Raw genomic sequence first — 23,330 nt, 5'->3', positions numbered from 1 at the left:
GCCACAACTACTGAGCCCATGTGCCACAACTACTGAAGCCCACATGCCTAGAGCTCGTGCTCCGCAAGAAGAGAAGCCACTGCAATGAGAAGCCTGCACACTGCAACGAAGAGTAGCCTCCGCTCGCTTCAACTAGAGAAAAGCCCACACACAGCAATGAATAACCAACGCAGCCAAAAATAAATAGGGCTTCCCTGGTGGCGCAGCGGTTGAGAATCTGCCTGCTAATGCAGGCGACACAGGTTCGAGCCCTGGTCTGGGAAGATCCCACATGCCACGGAGCAACTAGGCCTGTGAGCCACAACTACTGAGCCTGTGCGTCTGGAGCCTGTGCTCCGCAACAAGAGAGGCCGCGATAGTGAGAGGCCCGCACACCGCGATGAAGAGTGGTCCCCGCTTGCCGCAACTGGAGAAGGCCCTCGCACAGAAACGAAGACCCAACACAGCCAAAAATAAATAAATAAATAAATTTAAAAAATAAATAAATACATACATACATTTACATAAAAAAAAAGAAGATATACAAAAGGCCAATAAATATGTGAAAAGATCCTTAACATCAACATTATGGAAACGCATACAAGATACCACTTCACACACACTAGGATAGTTATAATAAAAAAGACAGACAATAACAAGAGGTGGCAAAGATGTGGAGAAAGTGGAACCCTCATACAATGCTGACAGGAATGTAAAATGGTGCAGATACTTTGGAAAACAGTCTGGCAGTTCCTCAAAAGATTAAGTGAAGAATTACCATATGACCCAGCAATTTCACTCCTAGGTGTACATGCAAGAGAATTAAAAACACTGTCCACACAAAAAAATTGTATATGAATGTTCATAGCAGCATTATTCATAATATCCAAAAATAGCAGAAACAATCCAAATGTCCATCAACCCATGAATAAAGTGTGGTATATCTATACAATGGAGTATTACGCAGCCATAAAAGGGATGAAGTACTGATACCTGCTACATCATGGATGAATCCTGAAAATATTATGCTAAGTGAAAGAAACCAGACACAAAAGGCCACATATTCTATGATTCCATTGATAAGAAATGTCCAAAATAAGCAAATCTAAAGAAACAGAAAGTAGATTAGTGGTTGCCTAGGGCTGGGGTGGGCGTGGTTTGAGGTTGACAGTTAAGGGGTGAGGGGTTCCTTTTTGGGTTAATGAAAATGTTCTCAAATTGACTGTGGTGATGGTTTCACAACTCTGAATATATAGTAAAGGCCATTGAATTGCATACTTTAGATGGATGAATTATATGGCATGTGGATTATATCTCACTAAAGTTGCGTAAAAATAGTATAAAAGGAGGAGGAGGAGCAGAGGCATTAAGGGGTGCCTGTCAGGACGTACTGTGATTCCTGATACCTGGAGCCACCTCCCAGGCCCTCCCCTGCCCTGCCTGTCCCCACTCCTGGTCTGGCACCTCCAGTGTGCACCTCAAATCCATTCTGTTCAGGCGTGAAAAGAACTACGGGTAAATGTTTGGTCGAACCAGCTGTTCTATACGCTGGCCTGGTAAGGAGTTTGCTGTCAGCTCCTCCCAAACCAGCTATGAAGGTGAGGGAGAACTCGGGGTGGGCCACAGCCCCTCTGGGCGGTGAGACCAGCCGCAGAGGCGGCCCAGGCCTGGGAGAGCCCGGGAACTCCAGCCCCGTGAGCGCCGTGGCTGTGCCCACTGCAGGTGGGTTAAGCCCCCAGCCCCCAGGATCAGAGTGTGGCCCTCAAATCTTGGGGACCCCGAGAAGACTCAAGTCTGCGGCCCTGGAGGCCTGGCCCCCGGGGCCTGGTGCCTCAGAGAGGTCCTCAAAGCCTGCAGGATGGTGCCCTGGCTGTTCCGTACGTTGTAGTCACTGAGCTGCAGCAGGCGGTCAAAGTCTTCCTCCTTGTAGGTCATGTTGAACATGGAATAGGGGGAGGTGACCCCGGTGAGATCCACCTGGCCGGCCGGGAGCTCTGTGGGGCTGCGCTGGACACCTGTCCAGGGGTGGAAGGGGGTTAGGCGCAGGGCCCAGAGGCCTCCACAGCTGGCAGAACGGCTCCTGGTGGCCGGACACAGGGGTGAGCTGCTCCCCACTGAAGGGGTTCCTCCCAGCCCCATGTCCTTCACCCAGAGTTATAACTGTGGACAGCAGGATGCTGTTTTGAGATGTGAAGCGTGCGCTGCTCCCCACGTTTTCTCAGAGCATTACACATCTTCCACTGTTCAGCCCCCCCCCCTGGCATCCACCTCACCCCCAGGGGTAAGGCGGAAGCAGCAGAAAAGCAAAGTCCTTTAGGTTAGTGAATGGATTCTTAAAACTCATGATGGAAGCAAGCGTCTGAAAACCAAAGAGCTTTTGCTTTGCAAGAAACAGTCTTTGTTGAGAGAGAAAGAGAATTCCAAGATGTGGGCTGAGCATGTTAAGAGTAAAGCTGGACGGTTTGGAACTATGGCAGGAACTAGAAAGCCAGAAGATTGCACAAAGGCAGAATTAGGTTTTCCCATCAAAAGGGGATAAAAGTCTGACCAGTTGGTGGGAGGCGAGGATTAGAAGGAATGTGATGAGAGTTCAGATTTCGGGGGCCCTGGAGTAGAGGCCCAGCTCCCTGACAAAGGACCCCAGAATGGTCTGCGGTAGAATGACAGAGAGGCCAATTGTGACCCCAGACAGGTTTAGGGGAATCTGAGAGAGAGGGCACCGGGGCCTCTCTTTTCTGGCTGTCCAGCCTGGGGGGCCTTTAGGAAGTCCTCCAACAACGTAGTGTGTAGTAGCGGTGGACGGTGACAGTGCAGAGATTCCCATACACGCCCCCTGCCATAGAGCGGGGGGGGGGGCAGAGCCCAGTGGTAGCGACGGGCATTGGGAGGGGGAGGCCAAAGGAGCCTGGGGTCATGACAAAGAGGACACCAGCCCAGTGGCTTTGCAGACGGAGGGCCCCTGCAGGGATCTGGGCATCCACAACAGGCCAGGGTATTGCCATGTCCCAGACTGGGTGGGACTAGCCTTAAGACTCTCCTCCTCTGCTGGCTGCAGGGGCACTGGGAGGGCCCAGAGCGGTGCCTCTGAGGGGCCAGGCTTCCAGGCTGTTAGGAAGGGGGGCTGCCTCACCTGGGGCTGAGTGGTCCTTGAAGGAGGCGTTGACCAGCGGGAAGTGAAGCAGGACAGGGGCATCAGGGCAGGTGGGGTCTGAGAAGAGGTGGCACTCCCGTGGCTGGAGTCGGTCCTGAGGGCTGGGCTCCACGCGGGGGAACGGCAGCCCCCGGGCCCGGCAGTCTAGCTCCGTCTGCTGCAGCACCTGGCGGGGCAGAGGGGGCTCAGAGAGCAATGGGTACTTCCCAGTCATCCCAGGTCAGCACTCTAGAAGATGCTACGACAGCTCCAGCCCAAACTGACTGCTCAAGACAACCTGATTCTGTCCTGCTCGTGGCCCAGTCAAGCTACACAGTGCCTCGGAGGGAAGCAAAGGATCCCGGTGGTCTGCAGTATTGTTTGGCTAAAATCTTTAGGTGGGGTACAGATCCAGCACCCCATTTGGGATTGCTGTTTCTGGGATATTCAATCTCAGAGCCTCGAGGGCCTCAGTAGGGGACCCACTTCTGTCTCACAGCCCTACCCACCCCCCTCCCCAGAGTCCCCAGGGAGGCCCCTGGGAGGATGGATGTGGACAGGCCAGGCTCTCCTCCTAGCTCTGTCCAGCGGTTCCTCTTGGGGTGGGCATGGCGAGCTTCCTCCCTGTCTACCGTTCTTGGGAGCCCAGGACCCCAGCACCTCCACAGCCCTTCCCAACCTGGCAGGAGCCTTTGAGTCACAGCCTGTCATCTCTCCCTCCCCCTGGGGACCCAGAAGGTCTGGGCCAGTGGCCCTGCTGCTCGGCCCTGGAGCGTGGCCTGGGCGGGCGAAGGGTCTGGGGTTCCCATGGGGTGACCAGCGGCACCTCAAAGGGCGAGGATAGAGAGTAGTCGAAGGATAGTATGAGGTCCAGCCTGCGGCCTGGCCGGAACATGGAGGGACAGCTGGTGTTGAGGAAGTAGCCGGCATCCACCAAGCAGAGCTGGGGCTCCTGCGGGGTCAGCTGGCCGGCGGAGGAGTCCACCTGGCGGTCTGACGGGAGAGGTAGCAATAGTCAGGGGCAGCCACTCCAACACAGATCGTCCACCCACCCCTTATACTGCATTCTCCTCCACGTCCCCTTCTAACCCCTGGTGTCACTCCCTGAATGCACGTGCCACTCCAGCCCTTCCCAAGACCTCCTCCAAGCCACACCCCAGAAGCGGATGCTGGGACCCCCCCCCAGGCCTCTGCCAGCCCCAGCCATGGTCCATCTCCACCCAGGAGCCCAACCTTGTTACCTGGGGACACATGGCAGTGGCCCTTACCTGCCCAGGTGGAGAAGTCTTTCTGGGCACAGTAGTCCTGGTGCAGCTGGAGGCCCTGGAGGAAGTTGGAGCTGCGCTGGTAGAGTGGTCTGTTCGTCAGGAAGCCCTTCAACGTCTGGGCCAGCGCTGTTCCAGGCTGGAGCCACAAGGCCTCCGGCCCTGAGGAGGTCCCCGAGGAGGGAGGCGGTTCCTCTGAGCCCAGAGAAGCAGACATTGGTCCACTGAGGGGTCTGGAAATGCCTGGCCCTCCCTCCCCTGACAGTTCCCCCCACCTACCCTGTAGCATCTGAAGGGGAAGCGGCTTCACCGCAGGCTCCCCTCAGCGCCTCCCTTTCCTACCCAGGTTCCTGACTGTGTCCTTGATGTGCTGCTTCCAGGCGTCACTGGAGCTGGTGAGGTCATACCAGGCGTCCAGCAAGTTCAGGGAGAAAATGTTGCTCCAGATACCTGAAGGTCAAACTCCCGAGAGAGGTCAGCCTCAGGCCTCAGTGCCCTGCCCCCCATCACTTGGAAGCCAGTGGTCCCCACCCTTGAGTTCAGATGGAGAACAGGAGGGGGAGCGGCTGCCTCTGCAATGGCCCTTCCCCCCAGCTCAATAGCTGCCCTCCCTGGGTGCTCTGCCCAGACCTGGGTACCCGGCGTTCAGAGTGACGACCGCTCACCTTGTAGAAAGCAGATTCGGGACTCAGGGATCCTCCTCATCAGCCGCCCCATGAAGAACTCCGAGCCGAAGAGCTCAGAAGGGACAAAGGCTCCATACTTCAGGAACCCGACCTCATAGGGGGAGAACTCGACCCACTCTGAGGGGCCAGGAGGGAAAGGCAGGAATGAGAGGACAGTGGGCTGGGGGGGGGACCCCAGCTCTGACAAGGGCCAAAGACACGGCCCCCCAGCAGGCCTCAGCCTCCTCCCCGCCCGGCTGACTGTTGAGCTAACCTCTCCCCCACCCAGCCCCTTGTCTACATCCTCACCACCACAGCCCTGCCCCAGGACGGCGAGCTCTGCTGGCTGCCTCATCAGCCCATCAGAACCACCATCCTTCCAGAAGGCTGGCCATCTGTGCAGGAGTTTCCTGTGAGAATTCTCTGGGGGCCTTCAGGGTGCAAAGGAGGTGTGCATGCACGTGTGTGTGTGTGTGTGTGTGTGTGTGTGTGTGTTGGAGGGTGGAGTGGACAGGACTGAGGACTGTACCCTTGAAGTCCAGGGTCTGCAGATTGTTCTCTTTGACATTGAGGCTCAAGTAGAGGGGCAGAGGGTTCTGGCCCCGCTCCAGCGCAGCTCTCTGTCCTGACAGCTTCTGATCCATCACCTGGGGTGGGGGCATGAGGGCCAAAGTAAGGTTGGGAGCACCCTGGAGGCAGGGTGGGAGCACAGGCTGGGGGTGAGGAGCATCGGGGTCTGGGTGGCATGGGCGGGTACATGATCCTGTTGCCGCTCCTGCCCCCATGTTCTGACCAGCTTCACATGCAGGGTCCCCATGTAGGGCTGTGCACTGCGTATCTGCAGAGGGCGCTGTTCACAAGGACCTCAGTGTCAACAGTGACACCCACCCCTGCATCCTGTGGTTCCAGTGGCCCATCTTTATGGGTTGAAGCGAGGGGGGTACATGGACCCTGATGCACAGACACAAAGGCACACGCACGCGTGCACACACACACACACACACGCTGCTTTCCAGAAAGGACTCAGAAATCCCCCTTCAGTGTACATTGTAAGCTTTGCCAGGGGATGGGCTGCCCCTTCTAGGTTCACCTGGACCAGTTCAAGTTTCAGCCCCTCCCAAACACTCTCCTGACATCCTCGCCTCCTTCTCATCTCCTCCTTTCCTGCTTTGCACAGTACAAAGCTGTACACCACTATTGATCCTTGCCTTTTGGTTCTAATTTTCCCTCCAAAAGAACTCCAAACTCTGGCAAGGACTCTGGCTTGCCTTTTGGGGAAGCCTCCACAGAGCCTCACTGAATTCTAGGGGAACAGAAAGGTCTCCTTCTATCCCAGGCCAGAAATGCAAATAGGGTTCATCTCAAGCCTCAGCAAGGTGAATGGTGGTGACTGCCTGGAGCCCCCCCTGGGGAAGGATCCTGCTGCCACAGGCCCTGGGTTGTTTCTCATGGAGCAGTATGTGTACCATGAACGCACCACCTCTCTCTTAGGCTCTCTGAGCTGGAAGGCACCCCACTCAGCAGCTAGACCTAGGAGGTTCCCACCCTGCCATATCAACCTTTATCATCAGATTTACTTAGAGTTAAATATACAGATTAGTGGGTCTCTTCTGAGACTCATCAGAAGCCACTTAGGAATTTGTCTTCTTAAAATCTCCCCAGGTGATTCTGATGATCAGCCAGATGTGCATCCCAGGACTCTAGCCTAGCCCATCCAACAAGGAGCCCGGCTCCCGCACCCATGACAAAGCCTCAGCACACCTGGTGTGCTTCCCTTCCCCTGGCAGCCCTCTGTCACACAGTGAGAGCAGTCAGGTCACAGTCATCTTTTCCTCCAGTTCTTCAGTGGTACCCAATATGACTTGAGTTATGGGGAATCCACAGGAAATTCTCCAAATACGGCTCAAGTGGCCTGGCGCTGAGGATTTGTTATATTTACAAGTTAGTCTTGCGGGTGTGAGTATGTATGTGTGCTGAGGAGGGAGGGGGCTTGATGAATACCTGTGATTTCCCTTCTCAAAGTCTCTTATTTAGGAATCCTGTTTGCCTGCTCTTTTGACGTGTACAATCTGTTACTACGGATGCAATTTCTTCCCTGGGAAAGCCTTGGAAAAGGGTCAGCACACCTCTCTATCAACTGAAACAGCGCCCAGTATTCCTTTTCCTTTTAATAGCTCACCAGTAAGTCATGGCAAGTCTCTGGATCTCTACCCGCCCCAGTTTCCAAATGAGGGTCCCCAACCCTGCAGAACACCACTCTGATGACTCAAGGGTCCCACCTGGAGTGTGGGAGCTGGGTGCAGTTGGTGGTGTGTCAGTGTGATCTGGGTCTTGCACAGGGTGGCACTAAAGTGTATATAAAACCTTTTGTCCAGAGTTGAAGAAAAATATGTAAGACCTTTTTAACTCAGGAAAAGGTAAGAGAAAAACTACGTTTCTCCTTGAAGAATGGTGAGCAGCTTCTAAGCCTTTCAGTGCTTGCCAGCAAGAGAGTAAAAACAAAGTTTCAAAGAGATAATTTGAGAAGCATTGATTACAATAGGTGCATTTTATAAGTGGGTTTTTATAAAAACTGAAGTAATATAAAAGTATATAGACTAAGTAAGTTGTTCTAAGTTTCAGGGTATGATATTTCTCTAATAATACTTAGTATTAATGAAATTGTGATTTGTTATATATGGAGTTATATTTTCTGATGACTTAAAATGACTTTTGGTACTGTAGCTCAGTATAGTATAGAGATAATAAATACTTATTTTTATCTAAAGGCAAATTTGAAATCAACACTAAATTTTTCTCAATAAAGAATTATTTTAAAAATGTGAGCTTTAAGAGATAAAGCATGATGACTAAGAAAAAAAAGAAACAAAGCTTTGCAAAGCTTTCACATTGTGACAAAATTTTTTAAACTGCATGGGTACTCATTTTAAAGAATGCATTGTTGTTCAATAATATCACAAGGATTTTTATTCTTGTGAACAATAATTTTAAAAACTAATTAAGTTTGTCTTTTTTAAAATGACTACAAACTGTGTACATAAAACCATGTGTTAAGTCATTACTGGAGGATCAAATGTAATTAAATATGTCTTCTTTATCACCCAGGATCAAATTGCATTTTCTAGCACCTCATAAAGTGAACTGTTAAAACAAGCTTCCCCCACTCTATAGTAATTAATTGTTGCCACCAGGCAGAAAAGTCAGTTAATAAAACACAGCACCCTCAAAACCAAACATGAACTTAAACAGTAGATCCAAAGAATACATGGGATATATTAATAAAATAAAAACATTTCAAGTAATTATATTGGTTTTATAAATTCCATGCCATTTCGACAAAGATCCCAACAATATTTATCATGAAACTTGGCTAACTGATTCTATTATGTATATAGAAGGGCAAAGGGCCAAAAGTGGCCAAGATAATTCTGAGAACCAAGGTGGCAGATGGGGGTAAATTTGCCCTATCAGAAACTGAGATTTATCACAAAGGTAGTAACTAAGCCAGGGCAGGATTGGCACAGGGATAGAGAATGAGCCCCATTAGAATGGAATAGAGGGACTCCCTATTGGCTAAGAATCCGCCTGCCAACGCAGGGGACACAGGTTCGAGCCCTGGTCCGGGAAGATCCCACATGCCGCAGAGCAACTAAGCCCATGCACCACAACTACTGAGCCTGCACTCTACAGCCCACAAGCCACAACTACTGAGCCCACGTGCCACAACTACTGAAGCCCGCGCACCTAGAGCCCATGCTCTGCAACAAGAGAAGCCACCGCAATGAAAAGCCCGCTGCCGCAATGAACAGTAGCCCCTGCTCGCCGCAACTAGAGAAACCCCACGCGCAGCAATGAAGACCCAAAGCAGCCAAAAATAAATAAATAAAATAAATAAATTTATAAAAAAAAAAGAAGAATGGAATAGAGAACTCAGGAAAAGTCCCATGAGTATATGAGTTATTATAGATTCATGCTGACACATGCTGACACATGACAGAAGTAGCAATGCAGATCAGTGGGAAAAAAATCAATAAGTGATACTGGGAAAGTTTGCTATCCATATGGAAAAAAAATAAAATTGAATTCCTACTCACATAATACCTGAAGATAAATTCTGGGTGGATTAAAGCCCTAATTGTGAAAAAGAAATCTTTAAAACTTTTATAAGAATATATAGAAGGGGGCTTCCCTGGTGGCGCAGTGGTTGAGAGTCCGCCTGCCAATGCAGGGGACAAGGGTTCAAGCCCTGGTCTGGGAAGATCCCACATGCCGTGGAGCAACTAGGCCCGTGAGCCACAACTACTGAGCCTGCGCGTCTGGAGCCTGTGCTCCGCAACAAGGGAGGCCGCGACAGTGAGAGGCCCGCGCACCGCGATGAAGAGTGGCCTCCACTTGCCGCAACTGGAGAAAGCCCTCGCACAGAAACGAAGACCCAACACAGCCAAAAATAAATAAATAAATAAATAAATAAATAAATAAATAAATAAATATTTTTAAGAAAAGAGTAATCTTTAAAAAAAAAAAAAGAATATATAGAAGGATATTTTATAACTTTAGGGGAGGGAAAGATTTCTCAAGGAAACTCTAAAAGTACAAACCATAAAGGAAAAGAAAGATACATTGAATTATACTAAAAGTATGCATCAAAGTCTATTAGAACTGATAAAAGATTAATACCCTGAATTTATAAAGAATTCCTATAATATTAAAAAGATGAATTAAATAGAAAAATAGAAAAGGATTTGAGTAGGTAATTCGTCCAACGTGGTGCAGTGGTTAAGAATCTGCCTGCCAATGCAGGGGACACGGGTTCAAGCCCTGGTCCAGAAGATCCCACATGCCGCGGAGCAACTAAGCCCGTGCACCACAACTACTGCGCCTGTGCTCTAGAGCCCGCGAGCCACAACTACTGAGCCCGTGTGCCACAACTACTAAAGCCCACGCACCTAGAGTCCGTGCTCCACAACAAGGGAAGCCACCGCAGTGAGAAGCCTGCACACCTCAACGAAGAGTAGCCTCCGCTTGCTGCAACTAGAGAGAGCCCGCGCACAGCAACGAAGACCCAACGCAGCCAAAGATAAATAAATAAAATAAATAAATTTTTTTTAAAAAATTAGCATTAAAAAAAAAAAGAGGATGTCCCAATGACAAATATACTTGAAAATATGCTCAGTCTCACTAAAAACCAAGGAAATGGAAAACTACAATAAAATTTCCTTTCACACCCATAAAATGAACAAACATTTAAAAGTGTGAAGAGCATGTAGAGAAAAAGAAACTATGATACACTGGTGGTGGGAGTGTGAATTAATACAATCTTTTTGGAGAACAACTTGTCAATAGCTAGAAAAGTTGAAGATACACTACCCAATGGCCTAACAATTCCACTACTGGCTATCTATCTTCAAGGCTTAGAGAATCTCTAACACATGGGCACAAGGAGACTTGTACAGAACCATCGTACAAATAATATTACATTTTTCTAAAGGATATATATTTTTAATAAAAGTATGCATAATAAACGTATATCTAATAAAGTATATAATAAAGGTTTATAAAATGTTATGTATTATATAATATTATAAAGTGTACAGATTGCAGATATGTATGTGATGATAAACCTAAATTCAGGATGGTGGTTACCTCTGGGGGTGGGAGGGAAATGGGACTGAAGGGGGGGTCCACAGGGGGGGCTTCGGCTCTTTCTGTAATATTTCACTTCTTAGGCTGATTAGTGAGATCATGCATATTCCTTATATTATTCTTCATGCTTTATGCATTTTCTTAAGTCTGAAGATTATTGTGATAAATATTTATTATTAATATTTTATAATAAATATTTTTAAACTAATAACTAAAAACCAAGAATGGTTGGTAATTTCCAAGTAGCACTGTGCTTGCCAACAAGAATAAAATTTAAAGAAAAAAGTTAAAACAAATTCACTTTTGGTTAGTTTACATGATAATCATTCTTGGTCAAACACCTGATATCCAAAGATAAGAAAGGTAAGAATCTTTCCTCTGCTAATATATGATAGTTTACTTTTTTGTTATACATATTAAAAATACTTTGTGTTTTAGCTGTTTCAAATGCTTTAAAAGAAACTTTGTTCAGATAACTATATGTGGTAAAACAACAATGTGAAAAAATCCCCGATTTTAATAATTACATCAGTTAATGTAAGATTCAGCAATTAACTTACTAAGCTTTCCTTAAAGAAGCAATGCATAAAAAATTTATTTGCTCAGTTGGGTCTTAATGGTGTTAGGATAATAGTAAAGAAATAGAATAGCTAACACTTAATGCTTACTCTATGCCAAGGTGCCACTGAGTGCTCACAGCAACCCTATGTGGTAAGTACTATTCTCATCCTCATTGTACAGATGAAAAAATCTGAGGCACAGAGAGGTTAAGTAGTTTGCCTATGGACACACAGCTAGTAAGAGGCACTGGGATTAGAATCTAGGAAATCTGGCTCCAGAGTCTGTGCTTTTAACACTACCATGAAGGTGAAGAAAAATACATTTCATATTACAGTATAAATAAAATAAAGTGAAAGCTGTTCCAAAAACCTCACTGACTCTTAAACACGATGCTTAACTGACTTTGACTTTGGTCCCTAGCTCTTGGGAGACCCAGAAATTTCTGTTTCATGGCAATCAACTGAAGAATAACCTGATTCAAAATGTCGGCAGCCCAACGTTGGCAGACAAGGAAGTACAGCAGTTCCCACATCCTTTAACCACTGGCCTCTTACCCAACAGGAAATGCGCACGCGTGCGCTCGTCAGCTAGTTACAAGGCTGCCCTCACCCGTGCACACAGGCTCCGCCTCGCATGCGCAGGGGCCCTACCTGTCCGTGCAGCATGAACTCCAGCACCGGACCCCACAGGTCCACAAAGGTCGTGGGGTGGCCCTGCTCAGCCCGTTGTTCCAGCTCCCGATGGTAGCTCGCCAGGCGCTCAGGAGAGAAGGCCTCTAGCTTGCTCTTGGCCAGGTGCTCCCGGGCGTGTCTGATGGGTCCCTTCAGGTCCCTCTGCGACCACTCAGGGTCCCCATACAGATGGGCCATTGTCCTGAGAGAACAAAGGGACATTACAGTCTGAGGTCAAGGCCCAGCACGGGTCGCTGCAACTCCAACTTCCACCCTCCGACTTCTCCCAACACGTGGCTCCCGCTGCCAAAGCCCCACCTATCTGGAAACTGCCACAGGGCATTCTCTCCTTCTTGATCCGTACGTCCAATATAAATAGAATGTGAGCCACATATGTAATTTAAATTTTCCTAGTAACCACATTTTCAAAAAGTAAAAAGAGATTTGAAAAATTAATTTTAACAGTATATTTCATTTAATTCAGTATCTAAAATTATCATTTCAGTGTGTAATCGATATGAAAATTAATATAGATATTCTTTTCAAACTGTTTTTTCAGAATTCACTGTGCATTTTATATTTATAACACATCTCAGTTTGGACTAGCCACATTTCAAGTGGTCAATAACCACCCGTGACTAGTGGCTATTGTATTGTACAGCACAGCTGTAGACCCCTACTCCCATCTTTATAGATCCATCCTGAAGCCCTTTAAGACTCTGCCTGTCAACAGCTGTCACCTAAACTCTGAGAAGTTTACTCCTCTTTTACTCCTTAAAGTCACATTTCAATAAGACTCAAAGGAATGAATCTGTAATAGTGAAAAGTTCAACTTTGTCATAGGCAGAGTGGAGCATAGGGTGGCAATGTTGTCTTTAGGTAAAATAGCATCTCTTGACCTCAGTTTCCTCATCTATACTATACAATAAGAGAAACGACCCCAGAGAGTGTTGTGACGATTAAATGAGGCAACGACAATTAAAGGGGAAAAAGCTACCAATTTGGAGCTCCTGGTACGTGTCAGACATGTTAAGTGCTTTACTTGGGCTGTCCCACTCCAGTCCTATGGAGTATGTACTATTATTTCCCCCACTTTGGAGATAAGTCGACTGAGAATCAGAGGAAATAAGTTGCTCAAAGTCACCTAGCCAGTAAGTAGTGTTGCAGGAACTCAAACCCAGCTCCTTCTGGATCAGTAGCATGGAGTGGATGTCCTGAAATGCCTCGCTCACGGCGGGACCTCTGAATGTCCGTCTCCTCCCTTTTGAGAAAGCCACTTGGCACCCATCAGAACATACTGCTCACACCCACTTAGAGGGTCCCTCTGATGTCCACTCCATTTCCCCTTGGGGCCTGATCATCTCTGCTCTTCCAAGTCCCCAGGGCCCTCACCATGTAGAGCCCGAGATGCCACTGAAGTAGGTCACACAGTCCAGAAGGCCCAGCTTCTGCAGGGTGAACAGGTGGCCATAGAGAGAGGTCATGGCCCGGGCACCTCCTCCTGTGGCCATGATGCCCACGACGGGGACCTGGGTTGCACACAGACACAGGCTGGCTTAACAAGGACAGGGATGGGGCTGCCTCCTGCCTCCAGCGAAGGGACCTCGAGGTCAGAGCCTGAAGGAGTCAGGGTTAGAGCTAGCACCCGGCTCCTCCCCAGCAAATGACAGCTCTCAGCCTTGGATAGATCCCCAAAGAGAGCTTCCCCGTGCCCCACATCTCCCCACATATGCCCACTCCCCAGTCTCTGCTGACTGGAGTATCTGGAGAGGGCATAGCAACAGGTACTCCCTTAAGGCGAGTGCAAGGTATCTGTACCCCCATACCCTTTCCCCCACAAACCTCATCTTCCTGTAGGTCTCTGTCCAGCTGCAAGGCCTGCTTCAGGGCCTTGGCCACCACCTGCTTCCTCCTGCTCAGGAAGGCTTTCTCCTCCGCACACAAATCGAAGCCCAGATGCACAGCCAGCTCCTTCGGGCTGGGGCAGTGGAGGATCCAAGGGTCAGGGGGCACCTGCATAGCTCAGCTACTGGCTGGTCGAGCCCACAATAGCTGCCAAATAAACTCCTTGCTCCCAACCCTCAGGACCACACTTTCCACATACTCCCCAGCCCCGTGACTACCCCTGTCCCCCACAGATATGAATGTCCCTTACCAGCTCTCAGCCTTGAGCTGCAGCTTCACTCCTGGGGCCTGAAATCGAAACAAGAGACCCCACTCAGAATGTCCTAGACCCTGAAGGGAGTGTGGGTATCCCCTGGGGGCCTTGGGGTCTTTATTCTCACTGGCACTTCCCATCCAGCTGAGGCCACTTACATTTGTAGCGGGAACGTCAACTGTCACCTCCTTCCCCATGGCCAAGGACCTCAGGGGCATAGTGAGGTGCCCAACTGAGTTGCCTGAGTTCCAGCCATTGCTTTTAGAGGTCTGCAAAGAAAATTCATTCATTCCTTCACTCACTCAACAAATCCTTACTGAGTATCTAGACAGCGATCTGGACAGATACAGGCCCTCCCTGATAATGCAAAAATAATTACAGTATTTAGAATTATTGTAATTAAAATAATTACAATTACTAATAATTACAAAAATAATAATAGCTAACCAAATCACTTTGCTATACACCTGAAACTAACAGAATATTATAAATCAACTAAACTTCAATAAAAAATAAGCACAGCTTATATTTATTTAGTGTATTAATAGCTGATATGTGTTTATTTATTATTCTGAGTCACGTGCATGAACTTATAAAGAAACAGGTAACGAACTGACGTTAGTAAGTATTGTAAAGGAAATAAGCAGGGTGATGTGATAGAGTAACCAAAGGTGGGGTATGTAGAATCTATTTGAGATGGGGGGTCAAGGAGGGCCTCTGAAGAGATGCCATTTGAGCTGAGATCTAAAGGAGGAGGAGGAGGAGGAGGAGAAAGAGGGGCAGGCTGCCTTGGAAGGAGCTGCAGAAGGACAGGGAAAGCACTTGGTGTGTTGGAAAAGCGAGAAGAGACAAATATGGCTGGAGCATCGTGACTGAGGGGGAGCATGGAAGAAAATGAGGCAGCAGAGGTGCGCAGGGCCCAGGTTATGCAGGGTCTGTGGACGCAGACATGGGATTTTATTCTAGGAGCATTATCGGAGGAGCCATTGAAGACGTCAAACAAAGACTGACATGGCACAGCAGCCCCCCGTGCCCACGCGAGGCCCCTGGTGATCCTCCCTGTCTGCCAAGGGCATGGTGCCTAACTGGGGGAGGCTGACAAGGCCACAGGGCCAGAGAGAAGCCTGCAGCAGGTGGAGCTGGCCCAAGGCTGGGGTCGGCAAGGGAGCTCCAGAGCCAAAACCTACCCTCAGGCACCCACTCAGCTCTGCCTCTTGGGCCGCCATGTAGTGGAAGCGGAAGGCAGAGGCTGTTCCCAGGGCAGATGTCTGTGTGTCCTCATATGAGCCCTTCAGCACCAGCTCCAGCTCCAGCTCCAGCTCCAGCTCGCCCTGATCTAGGGAGAGAGTGGACAGGTTAGCACAAGGGAAACAAGAGCCCGGAACCCCAGCTAGGATCCAGGAAACTGACAGTACTGCCCAAGACATGGGGAGGCCGGGTGGCTGGACCATGGCAAACAGCATTCTGGAAAGGGCTCTCCCCGCAACCCCCATGGGACTCCCACCTCCGGCGACGGGCCTTCTTCCAGGTCAGGGGGACTCTCCTGCCCAGAGGAGACCAGTTGCCCTTGTGCTGTGTGGGCAGCCTCCTGCTGTACAGGTTCCCCAGCCACACCCAGCAACCCCACACACTCCAGGCAGAGGCCAGACCTCATCCTGAGCAGGTCTCACCTGCAGCCTCAGCTGTGCTCCCCGTGCTGTCTAGATGGACATCCAGGCATGACAGTTCTCGGGCCTGGGGCAGACCACATCATGGGCGGGGGGCTCTGCAGGGGAAGCTGAGGTCTCCCCTCAACCTCACCCCCTGAGCCCCCTGTCCCAAAGCCACCACACGCAGAACCAGAAGTAGGGTCCAGGGTGGGACCAGTCCTCCCGTTGACCGACTTGCCAAGTGAGCCTGCTGCATTCTCTCTGTAATGCGTGCCAGCTGATGCCTGCAGCCCACTCAGCTCTGGCCGCTACCCTCTCCCTTAGAACTGCCGAGCTCATCAACATGCCGCTGGTCTCCATCACCTCAGATAAAAGGCAGCTGCCGTAGGTGTGGCTATTTTAAGGTTTATTTGAAAAAGTAATACTAGCCCATCAAACAGGCACTCGTAGGACCCCAAGGGTGGATGCCTGCTTCAGTTTTGAACGCCAGCTGCCTTACTACATGCAGGGCCTGGCCTAGCTCCCAGGTCATGCCTGTGTTGCTCGTTGAGGGTGTTCCTTTGAGTAGAATGTTTCTAATCCTCGCTCACCACCCATTCCTGCCCACTGCAGCTTCGTGAGCTCGCTATGCTTTAGGAGAGCTGACCCTCCATCGTCCCGAGGAGAAGCTGATTGACCCCTGGTCCTATCTCAAAGCTCCCTGACTGGAAGCACACCACACTGTAACCTGAGCCTGCTGGCCTGGCCTGCGAGAGACTTCCTCGCCCCCTTCAGGGCTAAGAACTATCAAGTCATCACACAGAACTAAACACCATCAGGAAATGCCTAAAATTCCCCCAATGTTCCCTCAACCCTCCTGCCTTGGGCCAGAATTCCTCTCAGCAGAGCCTCGGCCTCCCCTCTCTCTGAGTTCCCTTTAGCCCCAGGCCCCTCCGAGGCCAGACTGCAGCCCGAGGTGACCACCTAGCAGGGCGGTGGACTGGTTTTACTGCAAAGCCCTGTCCTTGCCTTGTCCCTTGCGGCCCACCCGCCAGGCAGCCCCGCCCCTCGCCCAGTGTCTGCTCTGGGGCCCCTCCCTTAGCGCATCCCACCCCCACAGGCCTGGGGAAGGTGGTTACCACAAGCACGTTATTGGTGATGAGGTTTTCTGGGCAGCCTGACCTGGAAAAATCAAATCATCCAGAGTCCGGCCTTGCAAAGGCAAAGGCAAAGGCTTCCTGCACTGATGTGCCCCCTCCCAGCCAGGCTGCACCCAGGTGGGGCCTCCCTGGGTGACACTGAGGGTTCTCTACGTCCTGGGTATGATTCAGGGTGTGGGGAGATGCTTCTGAAGAGTGAAAGGTGAGGAGAGAGAGCGGGAGAGCATGGCAGACAAAACACCAGCCTTCCTCTCCTCATTTCTCTGAGGGTCCCCCCAACCCGACCGGCAGGGGTAGGAGATGAGGAACAGCAAATCTGGGCTGGACAGACCAATGCGAAGATCTGGGTCACAGGTATCTTCCTAAGGAAAGCCTGGGTTCTGAGACACCCCCTGAGCTGTGTGGGATTACTCACGTTTTCTCCATCAGGAACTCCACATCCAGCTCCTCCGGTCCCTGAAATTAAAGAAGAGCAAGTTGGCAACATGCACACATGTCTTTAGAGTTGACACAGCTCCTTTACGTATCTCATCATCCCGAGCAGCCTCTAAGGGAGGCCCGGTGTTACAACCCTTCCCATTTTACAGATGAGGAAATCGAGTCTTAGGGAAAGATGGGCTACCTGCCCAAGTTACCCACAGCTAGCTAGATCCCTGCCTGGCAAGGCTGAAGGGGAAGATTAGGAGCACAAGCCAAAGGAGGCTTGAAGATGCCCAGGGCCCATTTCATCTTCCTCTCGAGGGGGACCAACCCCAGAACTCTGCCCTCCCTCCAGGTCTCGGGCACCGTGAGAGGGTCAGAGGCAGTGAGCAAGAGTGATGAGCCCACGCCCCCCGCAGGGTTGGTCACACCGAGCTGTGTTTTGTGGCACATGAGGACGTTTGCCATCACCCAAAACCTTCCTTCCCCGTAGATGACTAGAATTCCTCCCTTAAGTGATTCAGCCAGTAACAGTCAAGTTAATCTCCTCCTTTCCTATGAAAATGTAAATATCTCTGGGTGGACCTTCTGTTTTCCTGCAAAGGAGTTCAACCCAGCAGCATCCCAACAGACGGGAGAAACTGTGCCACTTCCTCAGGCTGGACCTGAGAGGTGGGGCTGGCGGGAACCTCCACCCACCTGGGGATGCAGGGAGAAGGTCTTCCGGAGCCACCTGCCAGGGAGGACTTCAGAGACATCACAGAGAACCTTGAAGCAGGCGTCGTCCTTCTTGATGGCATCCTTGTCATAGATGCTCAGCTCCAGAACATTCTAAGGACCCAAGAACAGCAACGTAGCACGTTATTAACACATAGTGTGGCTCACACCTGATGAATCCTCACTTGATGCCGAGGGCGTGAAAAGATTATTATGCCACTGCACTTTGTACTTCAAAATACTGGTAAAACCAAGAAGTGGTAAAAGGAAATCCAGCAAAGTTCCTAATTCCCCCCCTGCTAATTTTTGTTTTTATAAAAAATAAAACTCTTTTGAAGTTTCCCCAGCCCAACCCCACCCCTGCTTTGCTGGTTCCCTAAGGCCTGGTAGGTACCAGGCACTATACTGGGAGTTCTCTGTGCGTGATCGCATTTAACCTCAAACAACCCAAGCAGGAGGGCTCTTGCTGCCTCCACTCCATAGATGGGCTTAGGGAGGACCAGTAGCTTGCCGTTCACACATTCTCTCACACCCAGCACATCCAGGCTGGGGCACAAAGACACCCCCTTCCCCAGTTTCTCTGCCTGAGCTCCGGAGGAAGGTGTACCCTACCCCAGGAACCTTCCCAGTGTGGGGTACAGCCTGTCCTCAGTGGGGTGGCCAGGGGTCCTCTGGCCTTTACCTTGACCTGACTTTGGATCAGGAAAGTGAAGGTCTCGTTCCATACAGGATGACTGGAGTTGGTGACTGTTTTGGTCTTGAACTTTGTTCCAGGTGCGGTTGGCAGCTGTAGGATCACGTAGGGGTCTGCCTCGTTCACTGCCAACATCAAGAGAACTGTTGTGAGACAGAATTCCTCACGCCCCTCTCCGGGGGCCTCACCAGGTTCCTCCCAAGACCCCCGCAGCCACTAGGGGCAGCCCAGCCCAGCCCAGCCCCAAGGCACTGGGCCTTTCCCGTAGGACATGGTCCTCCCCACACCCCTGGGGCCCAGGACACAGCTACTCACAGAGGTCAGCCCAGCCCAGGCCCCGCGCCTCCAGGACCCTCACGGTGAGCTGCCAGCAGGCAGAGGTCTCCCCCTGGAGAGAAATAGGCCACAGAGTCCCTCCTGCTCAGTTACGAGCTCCCCAAATTGGTGCCGAGGCTCCTCCTGAGATGCTGCTCGCTGACACCGCCAGGCATTGTGGGGCCAAACAGCCTTTGCCCATCACTGTGCCTGGGGCCATGGTCCTGGGCCGCAGCAGTCAGGGAATGGGGGTAGAATCTGTGGGACGCCCTCCCTTCAGGGACAGGATTGCACAGTGTATAGTAAAGAAAGCAGGAAACAGAGGGCCAGGGAACGGCCACCACACTGGACATGTCAGTTTGGGGTCAGCCGCCCCCAGAGCTCACAGGGACGGCAGCCCTTTGGTGACGCATGGGACCCTGCTGCCAGCGTTCCCCCGGCCTCTGGACAGGAAGTGGGCGCGTGACTGCAGGACGCTGAGCTCTGGGGAGCCCAGTGCTCCGTGATGGCCTCAGGTACAAACCGTCTCTTGGGTGTGAATTGGGAAACTCCAAGAGCATCAGGCTGTTCCCGTGAGCAGGGGGTGAAAGTTATTAAGATGCTGGCGAGGCCACATCAGCCCACAGGCAAGCTCAATAAGGTGGAAGAAGAAACGGAGTGGGCAGGAGCTCGGAGGGACCAAGAAGACGAGCAGTAGCAGGTGGCAGGAGGAAAAGCAGAGGGCGGGGGGGGGGCGTGGCTGAATCCTGCTGGGACAGGGCCCGTGGGGGGTGGGGGGGGTGGGCCGGGTATCTCAAACCCCTACTGCTGAGGTCCTTGGCACTGCTGGGATCCAGGGGGCCCTTGGGTTTCTGCTCTTCCTGAGGCCCCGCTGAGTAGATTTTTCTGGGCACCCTGCACACGTTTCTTATGATAAGGCCCTGTGATCTGAGGCAGAGAGAGCAGCGTGCTTGCATGGTGGACATTCAGCCTTGCATGGTTGGGAGACAGCGCTGCGATGAAACCAAAGCTCTTTCCTGCTCTGCACCCTCCCACGACCAGTCCCACTCCTGTGCGTGTGATCTGAAAGTCTAGGCTCCCACCAGGAACCGTCTCTGCTCTGCACACGTGCTACCTGCCAGGGGCTTGGCTCAGTGTCTGCGGCACCGGCTCTCCATATCCCACAGAGACGCTTAAAGGACAACGGGCCACAGCAAAGCCAAGCAGGCTTGTGCCCTTGCCCCGACCCTGCTACCCTGTGTCCCCACATCATCCCTGTCTTGTGGCTTCTTGCTAAGCGTCTTTGTCATCCTTGTCAGCTCTCTGGCAGAGCACACATGACCCTCCCAGCAAGGTAGGCTCATTTCTCCCTTCTTGGGGATCAATGCTAGTGACATCCACAGGCCTTAAGCCAGAGGTTGTAGTTGACAGGGATTTAGTGTCGTTTTAGTCACCTGGCTCCGTTTCCTCCCCACACCCAGATTCCATCACCGCCCATCACAGAGATGGTGCTGGCTGGGACCTGGGTTCCTGTGAGGAGTTGTGGTTCAATACCCACGCCAAGCCAGGGCGAGGCAGAGGCAGCTAAGCCGCAGCCCAGCTCCCGCCCCGATCCTCAGGGCCACAGCCTGTGGGCTGCTCTAAAGCCACTTGGGGCTACTAAGAATCGCCCCCAATTGCTCACTTTCCAGCCAGCCACCATACCCAAATTGGGTGTTGCTGCCCATTTCCCCCTCTGGTCACTGAGAGCCTCTCAACTTCAGAAAGCCCACCGTTTCCTGGAGGATATTTTTCCTAAGATGGAACCCCATTCTCCTCACCTCTAAGAGTGTCACTAACACAGAGCACCTGGAGGATGGGCTATGACAATCACTATAATGAGTGGTCATTGCTGGGGCAGAAGAGCAGAGTGGTCAAGGCAGGTTCCCAGCCAGGTTGTCTGGATCGAAACCCTGGTCCTCTGCTTACTTGCTGTGTGAGCCTGGACAAGTCACTAAACTTCCTGGTGCCTCTGTTTCCTCACTGTAGTGGGACAAATAATAGTATCAACCTGACACAGTGTCCTGAGGCTGAAATGTGTTAATGCCTGTAGAATGCTTAGCAAAAAGTAAGCAGTTTCTAGATAATTGCTTTTATTACTTACTATTTATTAAGTGCTTGTTATGTTTCTAGGTGCTATACTAAGCATATTACATATTCAAACTCTATTTATCCTCCTGACACCCTCATAAGATAGTTCTCTCATTTCTTCCCATTTTACAGATGAGAGAACTGAGGCTTAGCAAGGTTGACTTGCGCTAGGTCACAGAGTTAATAAGTGATATAGTTAGGATTTAAACCCAGGTCTTCAAGGCCAGAGCTCACAACCCCTTTGTGGTTCTACCTTCTTAGGACTTTGCTTCTTTGTAAAAGCATGCAACTCTCATCCCCTGCCCCATGGATATCTAAACATTAGAATTTCATAGATTTGTTTTAGACAAATAGGATTATTGAGCCAACTAATGTGTTAACTAGTAGGATTCTTTTCTCCTGAGGGCTCTGGGGCTTCACCTTCCCTGTTGAAAGATCCTGCCACCTGGAATACTGCCTTCACTGATGACTGACCCTGGATGCTCATGGAGGGGTCTCAAGCAGGGCGCCTGCACCCAGCTTCCTGTAGCATCCTGGAAGTGCCTCTCCGCCGAGAGTCCCAGCCACCCTCTCTGTCCCTGCACAGGAGCCCCAGGGCCTCCTCCATCCTCCGTGGCTCAGTGCTGATCTCTGCCCATCACAGAGGATATAGCCCAAGGGAGGTTGAGCAGGGTCCAGAGGATCTATAACCATGAGGTCTTCAGCTGGGGGAGTAAGAGGAGCAGACTGCCTTTTCTCCCTGCTGGCACCCAGTGACCCGCAGTAGGACAGTGCGGGGAGGCTGGAGAGACAGGACGTGGGAGCTGCGGGCACAGCCTCTGAGTCAGGCTGAGATGACGCTCCTCACCCTGGTCTCCCGGGCCCTGGATTCTATGGATGCTAATTGTCCGTCCCACCCACTCCCCATCCCTAAGCACAGATTCCCTCACCGTCTGCCTCCCACCTCCAGCCTCTGCCTAGGCAGAGACCCCAGGTCTGGGACCCAGCCCCTCCCCAGAGACCAGAATCACCTTGGTTTCAGCTATGTCAAGCTTGTTAGAATGCACCCTAGCTCCAGGCCCTGCCCTGAGTGATGCCGACAGGCTCAGTGACATTATTACCTGGTGAGGATGGCCAGGTGGTCCCCTAGGTGTCGTTCTCTCCATGCCAAACCTTTGGCTCCACTCCAGGCCCGGGTCCCTCCAAGATGACAGCTCCCTGGCTGGCTGGCAGCGACTACTCCAATGGCATGGGACTGACTGTGAACCTGCCAGCCTCTGAGGAGCCACGATCCTATCAACAGCCGGGGCCCCGCCTCCAGGGCACTCCCTCAGCCCAACACCTTCTCCTCTTCTCCTGGAGGCTGAATCAACTAGCTTTTCCAGAAACTTCTGGCAAGGCTCCAGGACCTGCAGGTGGAGCATCTCTTCCAGACCTGGGATGTCAGGGTACAAGAGAGGGGGAAGTCAAGTCCAGGGAGCAGCGGCAGGAAGCTGGTTCCCCTGAGGCTGAGGGCAGAGGGCAGGGTGGGGTCAGAGCTAGGAAACCCCTGCAGCCCAGCCCCAGCCTGAGCCAGGCCAGCCTCTTGGGGAGGAGGGCTGAGCACCTGAGAGCAGATGAGCATCCAGGAGCCTGGGAGGAATAATAGGGCGGCCCCAGGGGTGGGCTCTGAGCAGACTCCGGAGACCTAGCTGCAGGGGGCTCTGGACTCTGGCTCTAGGCCTCTCACTCCTTCCGTGTGGCTGGTCCTAGGAATTTAGAGGATTTCTGTTAAAATAGAGTGACAAACTTTGTCGGAAAGGTAAGAGACCAATCAGGAAACTCTTAGATTATGAATATTACAGGAAAAAGCTCTGTGAAGTCACCTGTTTAAACTATTCAGTAAGCACAACATGAAATGTTCCCCTGAAATGCCATGAACTCAGTCATTTTACTGTCAATTCGTTATATAATTGAACAATAATGATTTGTTTTTTGAGGCAAGTGAAACTGAATTAATGTTAACCTATTACAAATGGATCTAAAATGTATTATTACAGAACCAGCCAGAAAAGAACATTAATGATGGTCTATGAAAAATCATTTGAATGAGAAATATCAATACTTTTAAAAATGCAGAACACTGCAAAGAACAACTTATTCCAAAGTGGGTCACAGATGAAGCAATGCGCAGTCACTGGCTGGTGAGTAGCAGAGCCCAGGATTACGCTCTCTAGACTGAAAGCTCTACCTCCAC

At 50.9% G+C, this 23,330-nt stretch overlaps 1 protein-coding gene across 1 annotated transcript; it reads right to left on the bottom strand.

The window, feature by feature from the left end:
• Window positions 1-1,115: 1,115 nt before the first annotated feature.
• Window positions 1,116-22,780, bottom strand: PLA2G4D (phospholipase A2 group IVD). Its single transcript, XM_059915570.1, has 21 exons — window positions 22,701-22,780; window positions 22,216-22,529; window positions 19,007-19,079; window positions 18,680-18,816; window positions 17,980-18,111; window positions 17,276-17,316; window positions 16,840-16,882; window positions 15,743-15,806; window positions 15,260-15,408; window positions 14,231-14,341; window positions 14,070-14,107; window positions 13,757-13,892; window positions 13,307-13,443; window positions 11,894-12,116; window positions 5,569-5,686; window positions 5,040-5,177; window positions 4,717-4,824; window positions 4,378-4,569; window positions 3,936-4,102; window positions 3,110-3,296; window positions 1,116-1,994 (listed from the first exon to the last, which is right to left on the bottom strand). The coding sequence occupies exons 2-21, from the start codon at window positions 22,516-22,518 to the stop codon at window positions 1,768-1,770; spliced, it is 2,724 nt and encodes a 907-aa protein (XP_059771553.1). The 5' UTR covers window positions 22,519-22,529; window positions 22,701-22,780; the 3' UTR covers window positions 1,116-1,767.
• Between the last annotated feature and the right edge of the window lie 550 nt (window positions 22,781-23,330).

This window comes from Balaenoptera ricei, chromosome 2 (genome assembly GCF_028023285.1).
Source record: "Balaenoptera ricei isolate mBalRic1 chromosome 2, mBalRic1.hap2, whole genome shotgun sequence".
NCBI classification, from domain to species: Eukaryota; Metazoa; Chordata; class Mammalia; order Artiodactyla; family Balaenopteridae; genus Balaenoptera; species Balaenoptera ricei.
The sequence above is the reverse complement of the archived record's forward strand: the minus strand, read 5'-3'. Positions and strand labels throughout refer to the sequence as shown.